At 42.8% G+C, this 19,731-nt stretch overlaps 1 protein-coding gene across 6 annotated transcripts in view; it reads right to left on the bottom strand.

Annotated features, from left to right (window-relative positions):
* PHF8 (PHD finger protein 8) overlaps window positions 1-19,731 on the bottom strand; it is an 86,412-nt gene that overhangs the window by 49,257 nt on the left and 17,424 nt on the right. For all 6 annotated transcript variants that reach the window (XM_058658228.1, XM_058658231.1, XM_058658230.1 and 3 more), the window contains exons 3-8: window positions 16,016-16,101; window positions 15,599-15,707; window positions 12,407-12,567; window positions 11,701-11,842; window positions 9,450-9,636; window positions 4,517-4,679 (exon numbers count right to left, since the gene is read on the bottom strand). In XM_058658228.1, coding sequence (XP_058514211.1) covers window positions 4,517-4,679; window positions 9,450-9,636; window positions 11,701-11,842; window positions 12,407-12,567; window positions 15,599-15,707; window positions 16,016-16,101 — 848 coding nt within the window. The remainder of the gene's footprint in view (window positions 1-4,516; window positions 4,680-9,449; window positions 9,637-11,700; window positions 11,843-12,406; window positions 12,568-15,598; window positions 15,708-16,015; window positions 16,102-19,731) is intronic.

Below are 19,731 nucleotides of genomic sequence, written 5' to 3'. Positions count from 1 at the left end.
CACCCACAAGGGAGATCCAGAAGAAGCACCTTGCCCCTAGCTTAAAGTCAGCTTAGCACTCGCTACTGAAGCCATTTGGGCAGTGAATCAGCAAATGGAAGATCTTTCTGCTTTTCTATCTCTGTAAATTGGCCTTTCAAATAACAATAAATAAATCTTTTTTTTAAAAAAAGTTTCAAAATGGGCCTGGCACTATAGCCCAGCAGCTAAAGTCCTCGCATTGAACACGCCAGGATCCCATATGGGCACTGGTTCTAATCCTGGCAGCACAGCTTCCCATCCGGTTCCCTGCTTGTGGCCTGGGAAAGCAGTCGAGGATGGCCCAAAGCCTTGGGATTCTGTACCCCTGTGGGAGACCTGAAGAGGCTCCAGGCTCCTGGCTCCAGATTGGCACAGCTCCAGTCGTTGTGGCTGCTTGGGGAGTGAATCATCAAACTGGGGATCTTCCTCTCTGACTCTCCTCCTCTCTGTATATCTGACTGTCCAATAAAAAAAAAGTTTTTTTAAAAACTTTAAAAAAAAGTTTCAGATTTTGAAGCATTTCACATTTGGGTACCCAATTTACATATGTTTACATAAATAACAAATGCTTATAGCAGTATTATTTATAATAGTCAAAAAGTGGAAAGAACTCAAATATTTACCAACTGATTTGTGGATAAACAAAATGTCCACACAATGGGCTTATTAAGCCTTCAGAAGTGAATTATTGATAAATGCTGTAATATGGATGGATCTTGAAAACACGCTAAGTGAAAGAAGCCACACACAAAAGAAAACATATGAACTGCATTTAAGTGAAACCTTAAGAAGAAACAAATCCATAGACAAATGATGTACAAATGTAGTTGCCAAGGGCTGACAGGAAGGAGGATGAGGAGTGACTGCTCATGGTCCCCTAATTTAGAAGTGATGCATATTTTCTGATACTAGCAGTGATGGATATATAATTTTGTAAATATGTTAAAAGCAAAATCTGTCCTTTAAAATAGGACATTTTATGCTATGTGCATTATACCTTATTTTTTTTCAAAATCACATATAACTAAATGAAAATACAACATATCAGAAATTATGTAGTACAGTTAAATCAATGCTAAGAGGGAAATTTACCACCACACATTTGTATTATAAAATTGGGAAAGTTTGAAATCAATAATTTAAGCTCCCACCTCAAGAGTAAAAAGAGAATAAACACAACATAAGTAGAAGAAAAATAGATAAAAACAGAAACCAACACAATTGAAAAGATAAAGGGAAAAATCAGTGAAACAAAATGTGATTCTTTGAAAATGTAATAAAAGTGACTAACCTCTAGTCAAACATAACAACAGAGAAGACACAAATAAGGAATAAGAGGACTAAAACAGAGTTATTACTAGTGATCTGGAAAACATCAAGAGGAGAATGACATTATAGTTAGATGCCCCAGGACACGCCCATTGGCGTGCCTGGACTCAAGCACCTGCTCTAGCCCCAGTCGCAGCTCCCTGCTAACTGACATGGCCTGCTAAAGCAGCAGGCCATGGCTCAACTATGTTGGTCCCTGTCACCCACATGGGAGATCTGGATTGAGATCCTGGTTGCTAACTTTGGCCTGTCCCAGACCTTGCTGTTGGCTGCATTTTAGGTAAGAATTAGCAGAAAAGAGGTCGTTCTCTGCCACTCAGTCTTTCTGCCTTTCAAAATAGTTAAATTTTAAAAAGACGTTAAACAAACACTATGGACTACTTTACACATATAAATTCGAAAATTCAGATAAAACATACTATTTCCTTGAAAAGCACAGACTACTAAACAATGTGAAATAGATCATTTTAATAGCCTTTTAAAAATTAAGAGAATTGAATTGGCCTAATGATTAAGATGCCAGTTAAGAAACCTGTGCCATACATCAGAGTGGCTGAGTTCAATCATCAGTTCCATTTCTTGACTTTAGTTTCCAGTTAATGGGAACCATGGGAGGTAGCACTGGCGGCATGATTACCTGAATTCTTGTCACCCTGTGTACATGACCCAAATTGAGTTTCCAGACCAACTGGAAGACTCATATGTTCTCTCTACCACACCACCACCACCCAAACCCCATCTCACTACAGCTCAAATTAATCCATTTATTAAACTCAAAAAGAAAGTTGAATGCTAATTAAAAATCTCTGCACAAAGAAATATCCAGGTCTGTACGGTTTCATTAGAGAATTATATCAAATATTTCAAGAACATTTAACACTGATTATAATTAAAGAAAGCAAGGGACCTAAATCTACACTAACTATTAGAGGAACACAAAGGATGCACTTTATAAGATAGAGGCATTGATAAAGACTTCTTAGAAAAGTGGCCAAGAGCACAGGCAGGCAAAGCCAAAGTAAACAAATGGGACTACTATAAACTAAAAACTTCTGTACAGCAAAGGAAATGATCAATAAAGTAAAGAACAACCAACAGAATGGGAGAAAATCTTTGTACACTACACAACAGAAAAGGGACTAATATCCAAGATTTACAAAGCGTTTCAGAAATTCAACAATAGCAAAACAACCCTGCGAAGAAATGGGCAAAGAATATAAACAGATATTTTTCAAAAAAAACAAATTCAAATAGCTAAATAGAAATATGAAAAATGCTCAGGCTTCCTAGCTATCAGATAAAATACAAATAAAAACCACACTGAGGTTCCACCTAACTCCAGTGAGATTGGCCTACATGCAGAACTCCACTGAAACATTTGTTGCCGTGGTTGTGGGGAGAAAGGCACCCTAGTTAACTGTTGGTTAGGAGTATAGGCCAGCACAGCCACTGTGAAAGTCAGTATGGAGAGTGCTAAGAGAACTGCAAATTGACCTGCCGTATGACCAGCTATCCCACTTCTGGAAATATATCCAAAGGAAATGAAATCTGCATATTAAAGTAACCTGTAATCCTATATTTACAGCAGCACAATCAACAATAGCAAAGACATGGAAACAACCCAGATGTCCATAAAAAGAGGAATGGATAAACAATAGGTACATCTATTCTGTGGAATACTACTCAGCCATTGAAAGAATGAAATTTTACCATTTGCAATGGAAAGACCAACTGGAAACCATTATGCTCAGTGAAATAAGCCAATCCCAAAAGGACAAATATCGTATGTTCTCTATGACATAAGGCACTCTTCATTCTAAATACAAGCTCAATAGATATACAGGTAAACATGTATGTGTGTGTATTTAGCTAGAGGAACTATGTAATGAAGGGAAGTATACTGTGAAGATACATTGCAGGATGCATCTCTACTTCTGAATAAAACACGGACTCCCAATGAAACCGTTGAATATATTTTTACAGTAGGATGCTGGACTTTCTACCATTGTCTATACCTAAATCGTCATGATACACTCAGATAGACAACACTATTGTAATAACATGGGGGAAAACAATGTGGGGGGATGTGGAGGGGGGAAGGAGAAATCCTGAACCTAAGGAACTGTATCATGAAAAATAATTTTTTAAAAAAGCAAGGAAAACAAATTGAAAGACATACTGTGTTCACTGAAGACCCAATCAATTAAAGACAATGGGCTGGGGACTTTTGAAAAATACATATATTCAGATCCTACTCTGGATGTAAGAATTTATAAATCTACAGGTAAAATTCAGGCATGTATATTTTTAATGAGGGGAAAACCCCTCCTGCCCAAGATCATTCTGATTTATATATAGTCTACAATGTCAGCTTCCTAGTCACTATCCCAAATCGTGAAGTTAAGAAAGAAATCCTGGGGCCGGGGGGAGGTGAATCCCAGACTGTACAGAATTGTACGATCAATTGCAAAAATAAAAATTTTTTAAATTAATAAATAAATAAACCTTAAAAAAACAAAACAAAAAAGAAATCCTGGGGTCAGCACAGTAGTGCAGCAAACTAATCTTCACTCCCATAGCACCAGCATCCCATAAGGGCACCAGTTCATGTCCCAGCTTCTTCACTTCTGATTCAGCTCCCTGCTTGTGGCCTAGGAAGGCAGGGGAGGATAGATAACTCAAGTCCTTGGGCCCCTTCACCCCAGAGGGAGACCTGGGAGACCTGGAAAAGGATCCTGGATCCCAGCTTTGGATCAGTCAGTCAGTCCTGGCCACTGAAGCCATTTGGGGAGTGAATCAACAGATGGAAGACCTTCTACTCTATCTCACTCATTCTTTCTCTGTAAAATCTGCCTTTAAACTAAAAACAATAAATATTTTTAGCAAAGGAATCCTTTGCTATCCATCCACCCAGATGACATCAACTCAGTGCAAAAGAATCCTTCAGCCTCCCAAAACTGGGAACTTACACACTTCCCAAGAAACCATACTGCCCAGTGGTCACCACATGAGTTTCCTCGAGATACAGTTTTGAACATTCAGCTGATATGACAAAAATATGCCACATAATCAAATTAATGCATTAGGGAAAATGATTGAATGTGGTGCCACAGTACTCTCATTCTTTCCACTCTACCACACACTCCCAGAGGGGCTCAAGGAAGACCTGTAGGAATGAAAAGCGTCTGTCCTTGCTTCACAGAACACTTGTAGCACTTCTCCACCTGGTCCCCAAAGAACATCTCATTCTGATTAGATGAGCTGCTCCAGCACTCAAAGAGAGTCAGGTTGGCATTTGTTGGGCGAATCAGGTAGAAGATCTTCTCACCCTGGAACAAACAGAGGTTGAAGTGCTTGAAAATACCACAGGTTTCTAGAAAAATTCTTCTGTGGTGCTACAAAGGACAATTCTTTCATGTTTGAAGACTATGGCTATGCACCAGAGTTTTTTCCCAAACCCATTTCATAATCATTTTTACATGGCTCTGTAAAACTTGTAAAAGTCTTTCTGCACTTGCAACTGCTGAATTCCTATAAATTTCTGACAAGAACAATTTGGAAAAGGTCATTTCAAAAACAAATTGTCAAGTTAGGATTCATGGACGTCAAGTACTCATATTCCTATTTCAGATATAATATCAAATGAAAAATGGCCTCCACAGATGATTAGATCAATACCACTAGCCCCAAGAGAATTTAAGGCCACATTACTGATGAAAAGAAAATTGAAGTTCTCTTTAAATGCCATTTATAGTGTTCCTTCTCACACCTGTAATCAAATTTAATTAAAGTTTAAAAGTTCAGTAATCACACAAGGAATTCTAAGATTCTATGTTAAGCAATTACATTTTTGAAGAACATTTTATTTCCTAATCATGTTTTACCTTGATAATCACCAGATAGGTAATTTGGCAAAAAAGAAAAAAAAACTCATCAGTACACAGACACCTTGATAGACATAACCAAAATTCCACATAATCAATTTCAACACAGCAAATCAACACTAGAAATATAAACTGCATAGCCGCATAAACTTAGAGCCATAGGTTAGCAGTGCTGCCTTAAAGTTAATTTCCTAATAGGATACCTAAGCTACCATTAGATAAGATGATGACTGGTTTTTAATATGTCTATACTTTTAAAAAGCTCAGAAAAAAATTGTATTTTTTAGAGAAAAGGAGAAATGGACCAAATGGTAATAATGGGGAATCTGGGTGATAGGCATACAGGAAATTCTCTCCACTATGTTTTGTAAATTTCCTTTAAAAATTAACTACTTAAAGTTAAATCTAACATTTGCATGAAACAACTTCCATTGACATGCTACAATTTCTTTACGATAAGTTAACAAAAATAACTAGTTTACAGACTAATAAAAGCTTTTAGAGAATATTTTTTGAAAAAGAAACTAGGGCGGGGCATTGTGGTACAGCAAGCAAAGCCACCAGCTACAACACTGGAATCCTATAAGGGTGCAAATTCAAGTTCTGGCTGCTCCACTTATGATCCAGTTCCCTACTAATGTGCCTGGAAAAGCAGCAGAGGATGGCCCAAGGACTTGGGACTCTACAACCATGTGAGAGACCCGGATGAAGCTCCTGCTTTCAGTCTGACTGAACTTCCAGTGCAGCCATCTGGGGAGTAAACCAGCAGTTGGAACATATCTGTCTCTCACTGTAAATCTAACTTTCAAGTAAAGAAAGAAATCCTTACAAGAAGAAAAGAAACTACGGGCAGGATGTGAGGGGGATCTGGCTGCAGCATCTGTCACCCCATTGATCGCCAGGGTTGATCGGCTGATCTGGCTGGCTAGGCGGGTGTCCCCTTCCTCCCTCCCCGCTCCATGTGCGTCCCTCCGGAAGCTGCGTGCTCGGTCGAGGAGGACGGCCATGCCCGTTAGAGGAGGACCGGTCTTCGGTCAAGGGTATACTAGCCGCCAGCTCCCCTGCTAGAACCTCCAAACAAGCTCTCAAGAAACTACGGGCAGACATTTCGCATAACAGCAGTTCACACACTGCTTGGAATGCCATTTTTTAAAGATTTATTTATATTTATTAGAAAGTTAAATATACAGAGAGGAGGAGAGACAGAGAGGGAGATCTTCCTTCCAATCGTTTACTCCCCAAGTGGACGCAACGGTTGCAACTGAGCCAATCCGAAGCAGGAGCCAGGAGCTCTTCCAGGTCTCCCATGTGAGTGCAGGGTCCCAAGGCTTTGGGCCGTCCTTGACTGCTTTCCCAGGCCACAAGCAAGGAGCTGGATTGGGAAGTGGAGCTGCCGGGATTAGAACCTGTGCCCATATGGGATCCCGGCACATTCAAGGCGAGGACTTTAACCACTACACTATCGCGCCGGGCTTAGAATGCCATTTAAAATATATATATATATTTATTTGGGCCCAGGGCAGTACCCTAACATCTAAAGTCCTAATCCCGGTTCTAATCCCGGCAGCTCCACTTCCCAATCCAGCTCCTTGCTTGTGGCCTGGGAAAGCAGTCAAGGACGGCCCAAAGCCTTGGGACCCTGCACCCGCATGGGAGACCCAGAAGAGGCTCTGGGCTCCTGTCTTCGGCTTCACTCAGCTCCATTGCAGCTGCTTGGGGAGTGAATTAATAGACGGAAGATCTTCCTCTCTCTCTATATATGACTTTCCAATAAAAAAATAAATCTTTCAAAAAAAGAATACAAAAAATATTTACTTATTTATTTGAAAATCAATTAGCAGAGAGGAAAAAGAGATACCTTCCATCCAATAATTCATTCCTGAGATGGCCACGACAGCCAGGACTCAGGGAGCCTAAAGCCAGCAGCTTCTTCAAAGTCCCCACACAGGTGTAGGTCCCAATTAATTGGGTCAGCTTTCTCTGTTTTTTCCAAGCTCTAAGCAGGGAACTGAATGGGAAGTGGAGCAGCCAGGATTTTAATCGGCACCCACATGGGACGCCAACATTTTGTATGGCAGCTTAATTGATCATGTTCTAATGCCAGCGGTCCCACTTCTCATCCAGCTCCCTGCTTGTGGCCTGGGAAAGCACTGGAGGATGGCCCAAAGCCTTGGGACCATGCATTGGCGTGGGCGACCTGGAAGAGGTTCCTTGCTCTTGGCTTCAGATCAGCACAGCTCTGGGGAGTGAATCAATAGACAGAAGATCTCCCTCTCTGTCTCTCCTGCTCTCTGTATATCTGACTTTCCAATAAAAATAAAATAAATCTTTTAAAAAGTCATGCATACTCTTTGCAATGAACACACTAATTATAAATTCCAACAAGCACTAAAAAGGGAAGTTATGGGGATGTTGGCTTTAAATAGACCTCTCAGAGCAGGTTTTGTAACACAGAGGGTAAAGCTGTGGTTTGGGACATGGGCATCCTGTACAGGCACTGGTTCACGTTCAGCTGCTCCACTACCAACTCAGCTGTTGTTATTTTACCTGGGAAAAGCAGTGAAAGACAGTCCAACTATCTGGGCCCCTGTCACACCTGTGGAAGAGACAGATGAAGTTCCTAGCTTTGGCCTCATCTGGCCCTGGCTGCTGTGCCCGCTTGGGAAGTGAACCACTAAGATGCAAGACCTCTCTATATCTCTATTTTTTCTGTATCTCTCTCCCTAACTCTTTGGAATAAATAAATAATAAATCTTTTAAAAATATTTCATGTACATTCTATCTTGACTGCAGTGGCAGTTAAACAATTATCTACAAACATCAAAATCTAGGGCAGGTGCCATGACACAGTAAGCTAACCCTCTGCCTGTGGCACTGGCATGCCATATGGCCGCTGGTTCATGTCCCAGCCCCTCCACTTCTAATCCAGGTGCCTGCACGTGGCGTGGGGAAGCAGCAGAGGATGGCTCAAGTCTTGGGCCCCTGCACCCACATGGAAGCATCTGAGACTTGGACAAAGTGCCAGGCTACTGGCTATGGGATCAAATCAGTTCCTTCCATGGAGGACATTTAGGGAGTGAACCAGTTGATGGAAGATACTTCTCTTTGTGTCTTTTCTTCTCTCTGTAACTCTTTCAAATAAAAATAAAAGTGAAATTCATTAAATTAGACACCTAAGGACTTTTTAAAATTTATTTATTTATTTATTTATTTGGTGATTTTAAAGGCACAGAGAGGTCTATTTGCTAGTTCACTTATCAAATTCGCACAAATGAGGGGAATTGGTGAGGGTAAATCCAGCAGGCAATAACTTCAACTGGGTCTTCCACATGGGTGACACGACCCAAGTACGTGGGGCATCTACTGCCTTCCCAGGCACAATAGCAAACAGCTGGATCGGAAGCTGAGTAGCCAGGAGTTGTATGGGCACTCCAATACAGGATGTAAGAATACTAATCAGTGGCTTAATCCACTCACCACAGGTTTGCCAAAATGGATGAATCTTATATAAAATATTCCTCCATAAAGGTGAGTGGGAGAAAGAACTTTACACTTTTCCAGGAATTTCTAAAGAAAAAATCATGAATATTTACTCCAATTTGGTAGGAGTATAAATGTCTGTCATTAAAAAAAAAAAAAACAACAAAAAAAAAAACAGGACCCAGCACTATAGCCTATTGACTAAAGTCCTGGCTTTGCATGCACAGGGATCCCATATGGGCGCCAGTTCGTATCCCGGCTGCTCCACTTCCCACCTAGCTTGTGGTTTTGGAAAGCAATAGAGGATGGTCCAAGGCCTTGGCACCCTGCACCTACATGGGAGACCCAGAAGAAGTTCCTGACTCCTGGCTTGGGATTAGATGAGCTCCAGCCACTATGGCCACTTGAGGAGTGAACCAGTGGATGGAAGATCTTTCTGTAAATCTGACTTTCGAATAAAAATAAATCTTTAAAAACCATAGACATTTGATGGTTTAAAAAAAAAAACTGATTACCTGTACAGGTAATCACCAAAATGAATGGCACATCTGCCAAATCTTCAACCCTGACGAAGTAGTTATATGGAAATGTTGTCCAGACAGAATCTCGGAGGCAGCCAGTTCTCAGCGGCACCAGGAGGAGCTGGGTGCACAGCAGCCTGTTTTGTGTTAGTGCCTGACACAAGCAGGGTCAACTCAAGGCCTGGCTACTTCTCAAAGCCATATCCAAACCTACCTTGAGCACATGGTACCAGACTGAGGTGCCACCAAAGTCAATGTGAAAGTCTGTGTAACTATCCCGCACACTCATGAGGCAATACTTCTGCACATTGGGCCTCTCAAAGACACAATCCTCTGGCCACAAGTTCTCAACCCATGACAGTTTTCGAACAATCTTGGGTGTTTCCACAAGGTTAGAAAGCCTAGCAAGGAAAGAGGGTGAGTAGAGATGTTAGCTCATCAAGAATTGAAGGTTTGGAGCCTAAATTACAAAATCCTTCATCTGTCAGGATCACATATGATAGAGAGTAAATTCTCTCCACAGATCCTCTAAAGGTACATCGGCACTTGTTTCTGTTTGGTCAGGGTTCTCGCTCTGCTCAGCTCCAGAAATCCTACGGATCCAACTCTACAACCTTTCCCAGTGAAGGTGGGCATGTTCTCTCTCATACGCTTGCTCATACTCACCCTCCAATCCCAGGCTACTCACTTGGCCCTTGATTTATGACAGTTAAAGTGTTGTCCTCACCTCACAGTGTCTTCGTGTGAGAAACCATTAGGGAAAGCTCTCAGGGCTTAGTTACAGGTAAAGAAGTGTTTTCCTGAAACTTCCAGTTGTTTTTATCCTATGTAAAACCACAAATCTTAAAAGTGGTACATTTTCCTTTGCTCTAACCTTCAGGAAATTAGAAGAAAACTCTATAGTAGATCCCTACCGATCATCAAAACATGCACATATACGTTTCTTGTGCAGAGTACCCACCAGATGCATCCTACTTCACCACCAGAAATTTCCTTTCATTCTAACTACCTGTTTTTCCCTCACTCAGTCTCTGTAAGTTACCTCAAATCATCTTTCTGATTAAACTGAGGTATAAAGAGTTTCTAAGCATCTTCAGTTGTTTAACCTGGTATCCTAAAACAAAAGCAAGGAAAAAAGCAAGGGTTTTAATATTGTACTATAATAATGGAAGCTGCCAAGATGTGGAAAATTGGAAGAAGACACATGACCTCCTTGTATACTTTTGTTTCAACAACTTCCTGAGAATATTATTTCAAGATGAAAAGTTTAAAAATATAAGCATACAGTAAGCCTCCTAAAGGCAAAAAAGTTATGTGGTTTCTTAGTATTTCCCTTAGTTCTGAGCACTGAAGACATTATCTGTTGAGTGCAGATGTCTGGAATCATTTAAATGTTATACCATAGCTTTTTTTTTTTTTAAAGATTTATTTTTATTACAAAGTCAGATATACAGAGAGAGGAGGAGAGACAGAGAGGAAGATCTTCCATCCGATGATTCACTCCCCAAGTGAGCCGCAACGGGCCGGTGCTGCGCCGATCCGAAGCCGGGAGCCAGGAACCTCTTCCAGGTCTCCCATGCAGGTGCAGGGTCCCAATGCATTGGGCCGTCCTCAACTGCTTTCCCAGGCCACAAGCAGGGAGCTGGATGAGAAGTGGAGCTGCCGGGATTAGAACCGGCGCCCACATGGGATCCCGGGGCGTTCAAGGCGAGGACTTTAGCCGCTAGGCCATGCCGCTGGGCCCATACCATAGCTTTTCTTTAGATAACATACTTAGTAATTTTTGCAAATTTATTTCCAAAGATAAGGGACTTATCCTAGCCATCAAGACAGTGACCATGCCATAATGTAAATACCAGGAAAAGTTCACAGAAAGCTGCCCTACATCTTGAAGGTGATAAAAAATAATTAAAATGATTACTGGGCCTGGCACAGTAGCCTAGTGGCTAAAGTCCTTGCCTTGCATGCATGAGTGCTGATTTGTATCCCGGCTGCTCCACTTCCCATCCAGCTCCCTGCTTGTGGCCTGGGAAAGCAGTTAGAGGATGTCCCAAAGCCTTGGGACCCTGCACCCATGTGGGAGACCCAGAGGATGGATGCTCCTGGATCCTGCCTTAGGAACGGCTCAACTTCAGCCACTGTGGCCACTTGCAGAGTAAACCATTGGAGGGAGGGGAGTATCTTTCTGTCTCTCCTTCTCTTTGTAGACCTGCCTTTCCAATGAAAATAAATACCCTTTTTTAAAAACATAGGTACTATGTGATTTGCCTAATGTTAGATTCTGCAGAGGAGAAATACACTTGTTTGTTACAATGTTAAGCTGCAAACCTACCACAAAGCAACCTGAAAGCATAACCAGAAATCTCCCCATCCCAAAAGAAACCTTTGGGAAGAAGGGAAAAGAACAAAGTATATCACAATTTCTAACACTTCGACATGAGTGTTTGTTACCCCATTCCTCCTACCTGGTATCAGAGAATTCCAAACTAATGACATTGAGGACTTTTTCCCTCTTCCCGCTGTAATAATATTTCACAAAATCGCCAAGTTTCATCTTGCAGTCAGCCTGGCGAGTCACATCAATCACATCAATCTCTTTGTCAGAACCTGAAAGAAAGAGAGGAGTTCTGCTCTAGACGGTTTCAGGAAAATTCCCAGTCCCTCACCAGTCCACAGAACAGCCTTTCACTCGAAGCTCCTCTCCCGGACACCGTATGTGCAGGCATTGCGTGCGTCTGAGCAGCAGGGGCAGGGATCCCTCACACTTACATGCTGAGTCCAGGTCGGCTAAGGCTACAGAACTGCTTGACACACACACGTCTAGTACAGTCACTCACCTGGGTGGGTTCTGCTTCATCTCATTTGTCCTCCTTTCCCCTAAAAACTCAACTGGCATTAAGGGTAACAGTCAAGGGCATTCTCATCTCAACAGAGGAAAGAGACCAAGACCCCTAATATTCCCCTGATAAAAAGATGGGACAACACCTAGGGCTATCTAATCCATTAGGAGGAATAGGAAGAGACAAAAATTTGGGGGTCTAGCTTTGCCAAAGAATGAAAGTGGGGAAAGTACTTTACCTCAGATTGCCAAGGCAATGCAAAAGGCAGAAGAGAGGACACCGGACTTGAAGGGAATGAAAGTCACACTGAAGAACGGCTATGGCCTCTTACCGACGTAGTGTTCCACATCCCTCACAGTGAATGATGGCGAGGGCAGAGTCATCCCCAACCCATCCTTCTTCAAGACCAGGATGGGCACACTGAAGCTATTCTCTTCCAGGAATTCCACAGTCAGCTGACTTCCAGTGGGCTTCAGAATCACTTCATCTGAGCTGTGGGTCACAGGAGTGAAAGCCTAAGTCTCAGCCTACCCTATCTATGATCTTACTATATTCATTCAATGTGTGGAAGCTTCCTGAAGAACATTAACATGAGGGAGTAATTAAATGCATGTGAGGCCGGTGTCACGACTTAGTAGGCAAAGACTCAAGCCTATGATGCCAGCATTCCATATGGGTGCCAGCTGGTGTCCTGGGTGCTCCACTTACGACCCATCTCCCTCATTATGGCCCAGGAAAGCAGCAGAGATTAGCCTAAGTCTTTGGGACCCTGCATAAAATTAAGATTTTTCAGGAACAGCGTGGTGAGTGTAGCAAGCTAATGCACCGCCTATGATGCCAGCATACCATATGGGTGTCAGTTCATGTCCTGGTTTCTCTACTGCTGATCCAGCTCAGTTCTAATGGTCTGGGAAAGCAGCAGAAGATGGCCCAAGGCACTGGGCTTCTGCATTCCGGTGGGAGACCCCAGAAGAAGCTCCTGGCTCCAAGCTTCAGCCAGCCCTGTTGCCATTTCAGGAATGAACCAATGGATGAAAGACCACTGTCATCCCCCCATCAAATCCCTGTAACTATTTCAACTAAAACAAATTAAAACAAATATTTTGTGAAAGGAAAGCTGTTACAATGAAAAAGAATTAGTAACATAATTGAAAAACTGTTGATGTGGGTGCCAATGAAGCAATTGGCTAATATATCTACAACTGCCAGCATCCACACGGGCTCCAGTTCATGTCCTGGCTACTCCACTTCCCATCCAGCTCCCTGCTTACAGCCTGAGAAAGCAGCAGAGGATGACCGAAAGCCTTGGGACCCTGCACCCATGTGGGAGACCCAGAAGAAGCTCCTGGCTTCTGGCTTTAGATCAGCTTAGCTCTGGCCACTGCGGCCACCCAGGAAATGAACCAGCAGACAAAAGATCTTTCTGTCTATCCTTCTCTCTATAAATCCGCCCTTTTAATGAAAGTAAATAAATCTTTTTTAAAAAGACTGTTGACAAAGTTAGGCAATTAACTGAAGATGGCTTATAAATGTACATAATTGATGTATTTCATAATCATGAGAAATTTAATTAGAAGATTTCATTCTTTATCTTATTAAATGGGCAACATTTGATACTAAACAATGTGATTGAAGACGTAGGAAATTCAGCACCCTGGCACACTGGCTGTGGGAGTATGAAATGGCAAAGTTACTTTGGAAGCAATCTGGCAATATTTACATTTTTAAAGCACATACCTTTTGATCTAATTTTGCCTTAAGGCAGTAAATCTCACCAAATTCAGGAGAAAGCTAAGTAAAAGAATATTCACAACGCAATCTTTTAAATAGCAAAATGCTGGGATTAAATATTTATCGATTAAAAACCAGTTAAATAAATAATATATTCATACCATTTAATATAAGACAGCTATGGGGAAAAATGAAAAATAACTATATATACTGTTATGGACTAATTTCCACTGAGTATATGATTTCAGTTAGACAAAAACCATAATGCACCCACCAGTGTGTGTGTAGGCTGATTTGGGTGTCAGACGGTGCCAGACCCTGTATTGGCAAACACACACAGGAACCAGGTCTGGAATGGCCTCAGAGGTTTCTTGGGAGATTCCCTACCAACTGAACTGCTGGACTCAGAACCCTAACCCTGGAGAGAATTGCAGGTTCCATGGGCTGACTGTGGGAGTGGATGTTTCAGAGCTGGGCCTCCACAGTGGCTCAGACGAAGCAGAGGACAACATATCCAAATGTACATTGAGGATATGGCAGAACATCGGAGCCTCCAGAAGACACCAGGTACCATGGCAGAGGATGGAGGACAGAACAAATCGATCAACTGCCCCAGCCAATCATTGGTAATGAAGATCTGGGCAGATGAAGACACTATAGCAGCCAGTGGATTCAGGTGAGATTTCATCGTGATTGGAGTGGCGGGATCACCAGCAATTCAGGACTATCGAACTATCAAAACCTCTTGAGAACTTCATGGCATTGTAAATTTCTATTTTTCTTCCTGTTGTTGATTTTGTATTGTGGCTTTTCATTTAAGGGGATGTGTGGTGACTGTAATGGAGACTCTCATGTCCAGATGTGAGGATGCAGTGCAGTGTGCATCTCTACTTCCAGATCTGAGATGGACTCCCAATGAAACTATTAGCTGTATCTTACCAATGAGAGGCTGGACTCTGCCACTGTCCATGCCCGCAATGATGAGCATGTGACTGTTTATGAAGAGCTATGTTATAGTAATAATATAGGGAAATTCGGTGGGGGGAGGGGATTTGAGCAGGGGGCAGGGGAAATAAAAATAAATATTTTTTTTAAATAGCATAATGCAGAATATTATGCCAGCATTTGTTTTAATAAAAAAAAAACAGGGCTAAACAAACATGCATATTTGTATATGCAAAAAAATTTATTGAAAATCCACAGGAAATTGGCTGATTTTGGAGAAGAGACCTAAGGGATAATGGGATAAAGAAAGACTGGCTACATTTAAACAAATAAAACAAAACAAAACAAAAATTAACCATTAAGCTCATAGATCTGAAGGTGATCTAGTGAATTAAAAACAAAGCAAAAAAGAATGTTTTATTCATTTCTTACTTCAAGTAATATAATTAAGTCAAGGTTGATAGCAAAAGAAAAATTCTCGTTTATAAAAACAAATATGACCACTAAAAATGTTTTTATTAAAAAAAAATTTCCTCCTATCTACAAGAATTAACCTTTCCGCTCTTTAAGACTTTTACTTGCAGCATTCCTTGGGTATATGTAAATATCCTCTTCCTGATTTATGTGAATTGTGCCTTCCAACTATCAAAAATGTTTAGGAGTGGATTTTGATGTACTCTGTACACCAAATGTGACTCTAGCTACAATTTCTTAGAAAATGACCAAAACAAAGACCCCCACAAACAGAGGGGCACCTATGGGGATGACCCAAGGGAAAGCTGGGAAGAGAGGAGTCTTTGCTTTCCAAACTCGTGGCATTTGTCAAGCCTCAGGCGAGGGTCCTCACCTGTCGAAAGTCCGGCTCCGGAGCTCCCGGATGAATGAAGCGCTCCCGGTCTTCACGGGCTTTCCCTTGTGAGCATCATGACCTTTGGTAGAAACACGGCGTTTTTTCACTGAGAAAAAGACAAGAGATTGTGAGACAGAATGGCTATGAACAGAAAGACAAAGGCATCCTTCTTCTCTTTTTGTCTAAAACCCCCAAGGAGAATCTGGAAACAGGGAGGCCCAAGGACTCAGGACACTCCCTAGTGAAGATGGGTGCCTCCTCTAAGCAAACCTGCTCTGCATTGCAAACAAATAAACGTAACTCTTTCCTAAGAAAGCAATCTGCAGTATGCATGCAATAGCAATCACCCGCGCAAACTTCATTTTCTCTGTCCTCTGGACTTCCTTTTCTTGTAAACCTCTAAGACTGACTTACTAATGGACGGTCCATGTAAGACCTCACAGTTCGGGCAATGGTAGAGGTCAATGTCAGCAGCCTTCTCTTCTTCAACACCAACACAACTAGAAAAGAGAAAAAAACAGAAAATGTATTAATAATTTGGTTGTTTTCAAAATATTTCTATATATTTGAAACGCAGACATACAGAGAGAGAGATAAGAGAGGAACAGAGGGACAGATGGAGGTTGGGAAGGAGAAAGGAGAGAGAGGATGGGTATCTTCCATCTGCTGGTTTGTTTCCCAAATGCCCACAGTAGCTGAGGTTGGACCAGGCTCAAATCAAAGACCTAAAACTCCAGGCAGATCTAAGTACATGGCAGGAACCTAATTACTTGAGCCATCACAGCCGCTTTCTAGAGTCTAGGAAGCTGGAATCAAGAGCCAGGGCTGGGAACTGAACCTAGGATTCCAATGTAGGATGTATAATTTTTTTGGTAGCTGCATTTAGAAAAAAAGGCTGAAATTAATCTTAGACCCAGTACTATAGTGTAGTAGGCTAAGCTTCCACCTGTAGGGGCCTGTGTCTCGTATGGGCGCCAGTTCTTATCCCAGCTGCACCACTCCCCATCCAGCTCCCTGTTTATGGCCTGGGAAGGTAGCAGAGGAGAATTCAAGTTCTTGGGACCCTGTACCCACATGAGAGACCTGGAAAAATTCCTGCCTCCTGGCTCCTGGCTTCTGGCTTCTGGAATGCTAAGTTCGTTCCTTTGTGACCATTCAGGGAGTGATCTAGTGCCTGGAAGATCTACCTCTCCACTCTAAAACTGTCCTTCAAGTAAAACTAAAATAAATCTTTTAAAAATGTTTTTAAAAAATAGATTTATCTTATTTAACTCAATGGATATTTGGCATGTGTAAATCAAAAATGTAAAATCCAAAATGCTTGAAAATCTGAAAACTGAACACCAATGTTGTCACAAAATAAAAAAGTATACACCTGACCTCATGTGACCAGTTTCAGTCAAAACAAACTTCAAAAAGGTATATAAAGTGTATGTGAAACAACGAAGTATTTATGAAATACAATGAAGTTCACATGTTTAGGACTGTTTTCAACCTTAAGCTATCTCATTTCAGAGATAAATACTCTGAAATCTCTGAAATGCAAAATAATTCTGGTTCTACACATTTCATAAAAAAATAATAATCATCTAGAGTTTGCAGTGGGTTAATCCACACTGCCTCTGACACCAGCACCCTATATGGACACCAGTTCATATTCTGTATCTGAGAGTGTGAGTTCAAAGTCCTGACCCTTCTCCTAATTCAAACTTCCTGCTTTGCAAAGCTCTTGGTTCCTCTATACAGATGATCATATATATCATTTGCAAACAGGGATAGCTTGACTTTCTTCTTTCCAACTTATATTCCTTTGATTTATTTTCCTTGGCTAATGGATCTGGCTAGTCAACGCACACTTCTGGAGGCAGCAAGTAAAGGCTCAAATAAGTAGATCCCTGTCATGCAAATGACAGACTTGGAATGAACCCAGCTCCTGGCTTCAGTATGGCACAGGCTTGGCAGCTGCAGGCATTTGGGGTATGAACCAGCAGGTGGAAGAGATATATATTTTCTCCCTTGCTATCTTTCTCTCTGTTATTCTTTTTTAAAGATTTATTTATTTTTATTACAAAGTCAAATATACAGAGAGGAGGAGAGACAGAGAGGAGATCTTCTGTCCAATGACTCACTCCCCAAGTGACCGCAACGGCCAGTGCTGCGCTGATCTGAAGCCGGGAACCAGGAACCTCCTCCAGGTCTCTCACATGCGTGCAGGGTTCCAAAACCCTCCACTGCTTTCCCAGGCCACAAGCAGGGAGCTGGATGGGAAGTGGAGCTACCGGGATTAGAACCGGCGCCCACATGGGATCCCAGTGCGTTCAAGGTGAGGACTTTAGCCGCTAGGCCACGCTGCCAGGACCATCTCTGTTGCTATTTCAAAGAAAGGGAGATGAGGGGGCAAACTTGGGGTCTGGGGATTAAGACTTCCAGCAGCCTATTGGCTGCTGGTGGGTGCCAGGCAGGGATTGTCTCCATGTTCGGAGCCCTGATTCCAGCCACCGCATACACGTGGTGACCTGTCCCTGGGCATGCCCGGAACTCCAAAGGCTGCTCCCTTCATGGTGAGTACACCTAAGGGGGAAGTCTGGAGAGCTGGGTGGGCCTGGGCCCCACCCACCACCATCATTGTGCGGTGGATGGGATTGGGGAGGGGAGGACCTTGGGTCTGGGGGTTGAAACTTCGGCAGCCTGCTGCTGGGTGGCAGGCCAGGGCATCTCCATGCTCGGATCCCTGATTTTAGCCCGGCGGCTAGCTCTGGGGTTTTGAGGCTTTGAATTGCTGCTTAGGTAGCTCCATGTTAAACCCACTGTACTTCTGGGATGTCAATCAATCCGAAAGACTCCCAACGACAGAGTACCTTTTCCTTTGAAGGTAAGGGAGGGTAATGAGACATGGTAGGTTTGAGGAGAGGGACCAGATGATCTTTATGGAAAAGTCTGATATACCAACCTCTTATCAATCCTGTGTAGAATTTGTAATCACTGAACAAAGCTGAGCACTGAACACCAGTCCATGCAAAAGCTAAGGCTCAGGGCTTGTCTAGCAGGACCATATCCTATTACCTGACATAATGATGGATCAAGAGACAGATCACATCAGGCAGGGACATAACATTAACAGCACACGAGATAACCATTTCCAGGGGTAGGTTCTGTGGGGGATGTGTGGGCCAAACCCTGTGGAATACTAGTTCCACTGGTTAGCTCAAGAGTTGGGGTGGTGATGGACTAAACTAGGTGTGACCAAGGAGCCTGCCATCACTCACGGGTAAAGGAACCAATAACAGTCTGGACTGGTCAAGGCAGCAGCACTCGAATGTGCATCCTATTTAGGGTGTGGGATGGGCCTGGCTGCAACTTTCACCAGCTCATACAAGGCCAAATAGAAGGCCAGACTATGCTGACACTGGCTAAAACCCACTGGCATGTATGAGAACTGGGTCTGGGAGTGGGTCACGTGGAGGAACTTGGGAAACTCCTGGCGGGTCATAGCTCCCGCTGGTGAACACATGGTCCAGACCTGGGGGTCGGACAAGCTGGGTAAATAATTCCAATGGCTGGCTAATGTGTGGGTTGGTAATGGAACAGGGTGGACCGGGCAGGACTGAGCAAACCTTAGCCCACAAGCAAAATTAGAAATCAGGATGGAGCACAGGTCATGCCAAGCTAGGCTCTTGCACCTACTGGTCTGCGTGAGACAGGGACACTAAGCCACAGTGTCTAAGGCAGAGGTCGGGACAAGTGAGGGGCTGAGCCAAGCTGAGTCAGAGCAACCACTGGCATGTGCACGATCTATGGCTGGGAACAGGCCTGGTTGGGGAGCTAAGGGGACACCCTAGCTGGGTTGAGATTCCCACCGAGGAGTGCGGGGGCTGAAGTGGGGGCTGCGTTCTGATCTGGGTATGGCTGTAGTCTCCTTTGGCACCAGTGTGGGCTGGGACTAGATGCACCAAGCCGGGCTAGATTCCAACACCATCTGGTGCTCTGGAGGACCAGGGTAGATGTGAGACGGACTAGACTAGGTCTCAGCCCCTACTGAGCCACGTATGAGCTATATGTGGGTATGGACGAGCCGTGGCTGGGCTGAAACATCCAACAGTAAGAACCAGATTGGGTTGAAGGCCAGTCAG

Source organism: Ochotona princeps, chromosome X, assembly GCF_030435755.1.
Source record: "Ochotona princeps isolate mOchPri1 chromosome X, mOchPri1.hap1, whole genome shotgun sequence".
Classification (NCBI taxonomy): Eukaryota; Metazoa; Chordata; class Mammalia; order Lagomorpha; family Ochotonidae; genus Ochotona; species Ochotona princeps.
This window is presented reverse-complemented; position numbering and strand designations above follow the sequence as displayed.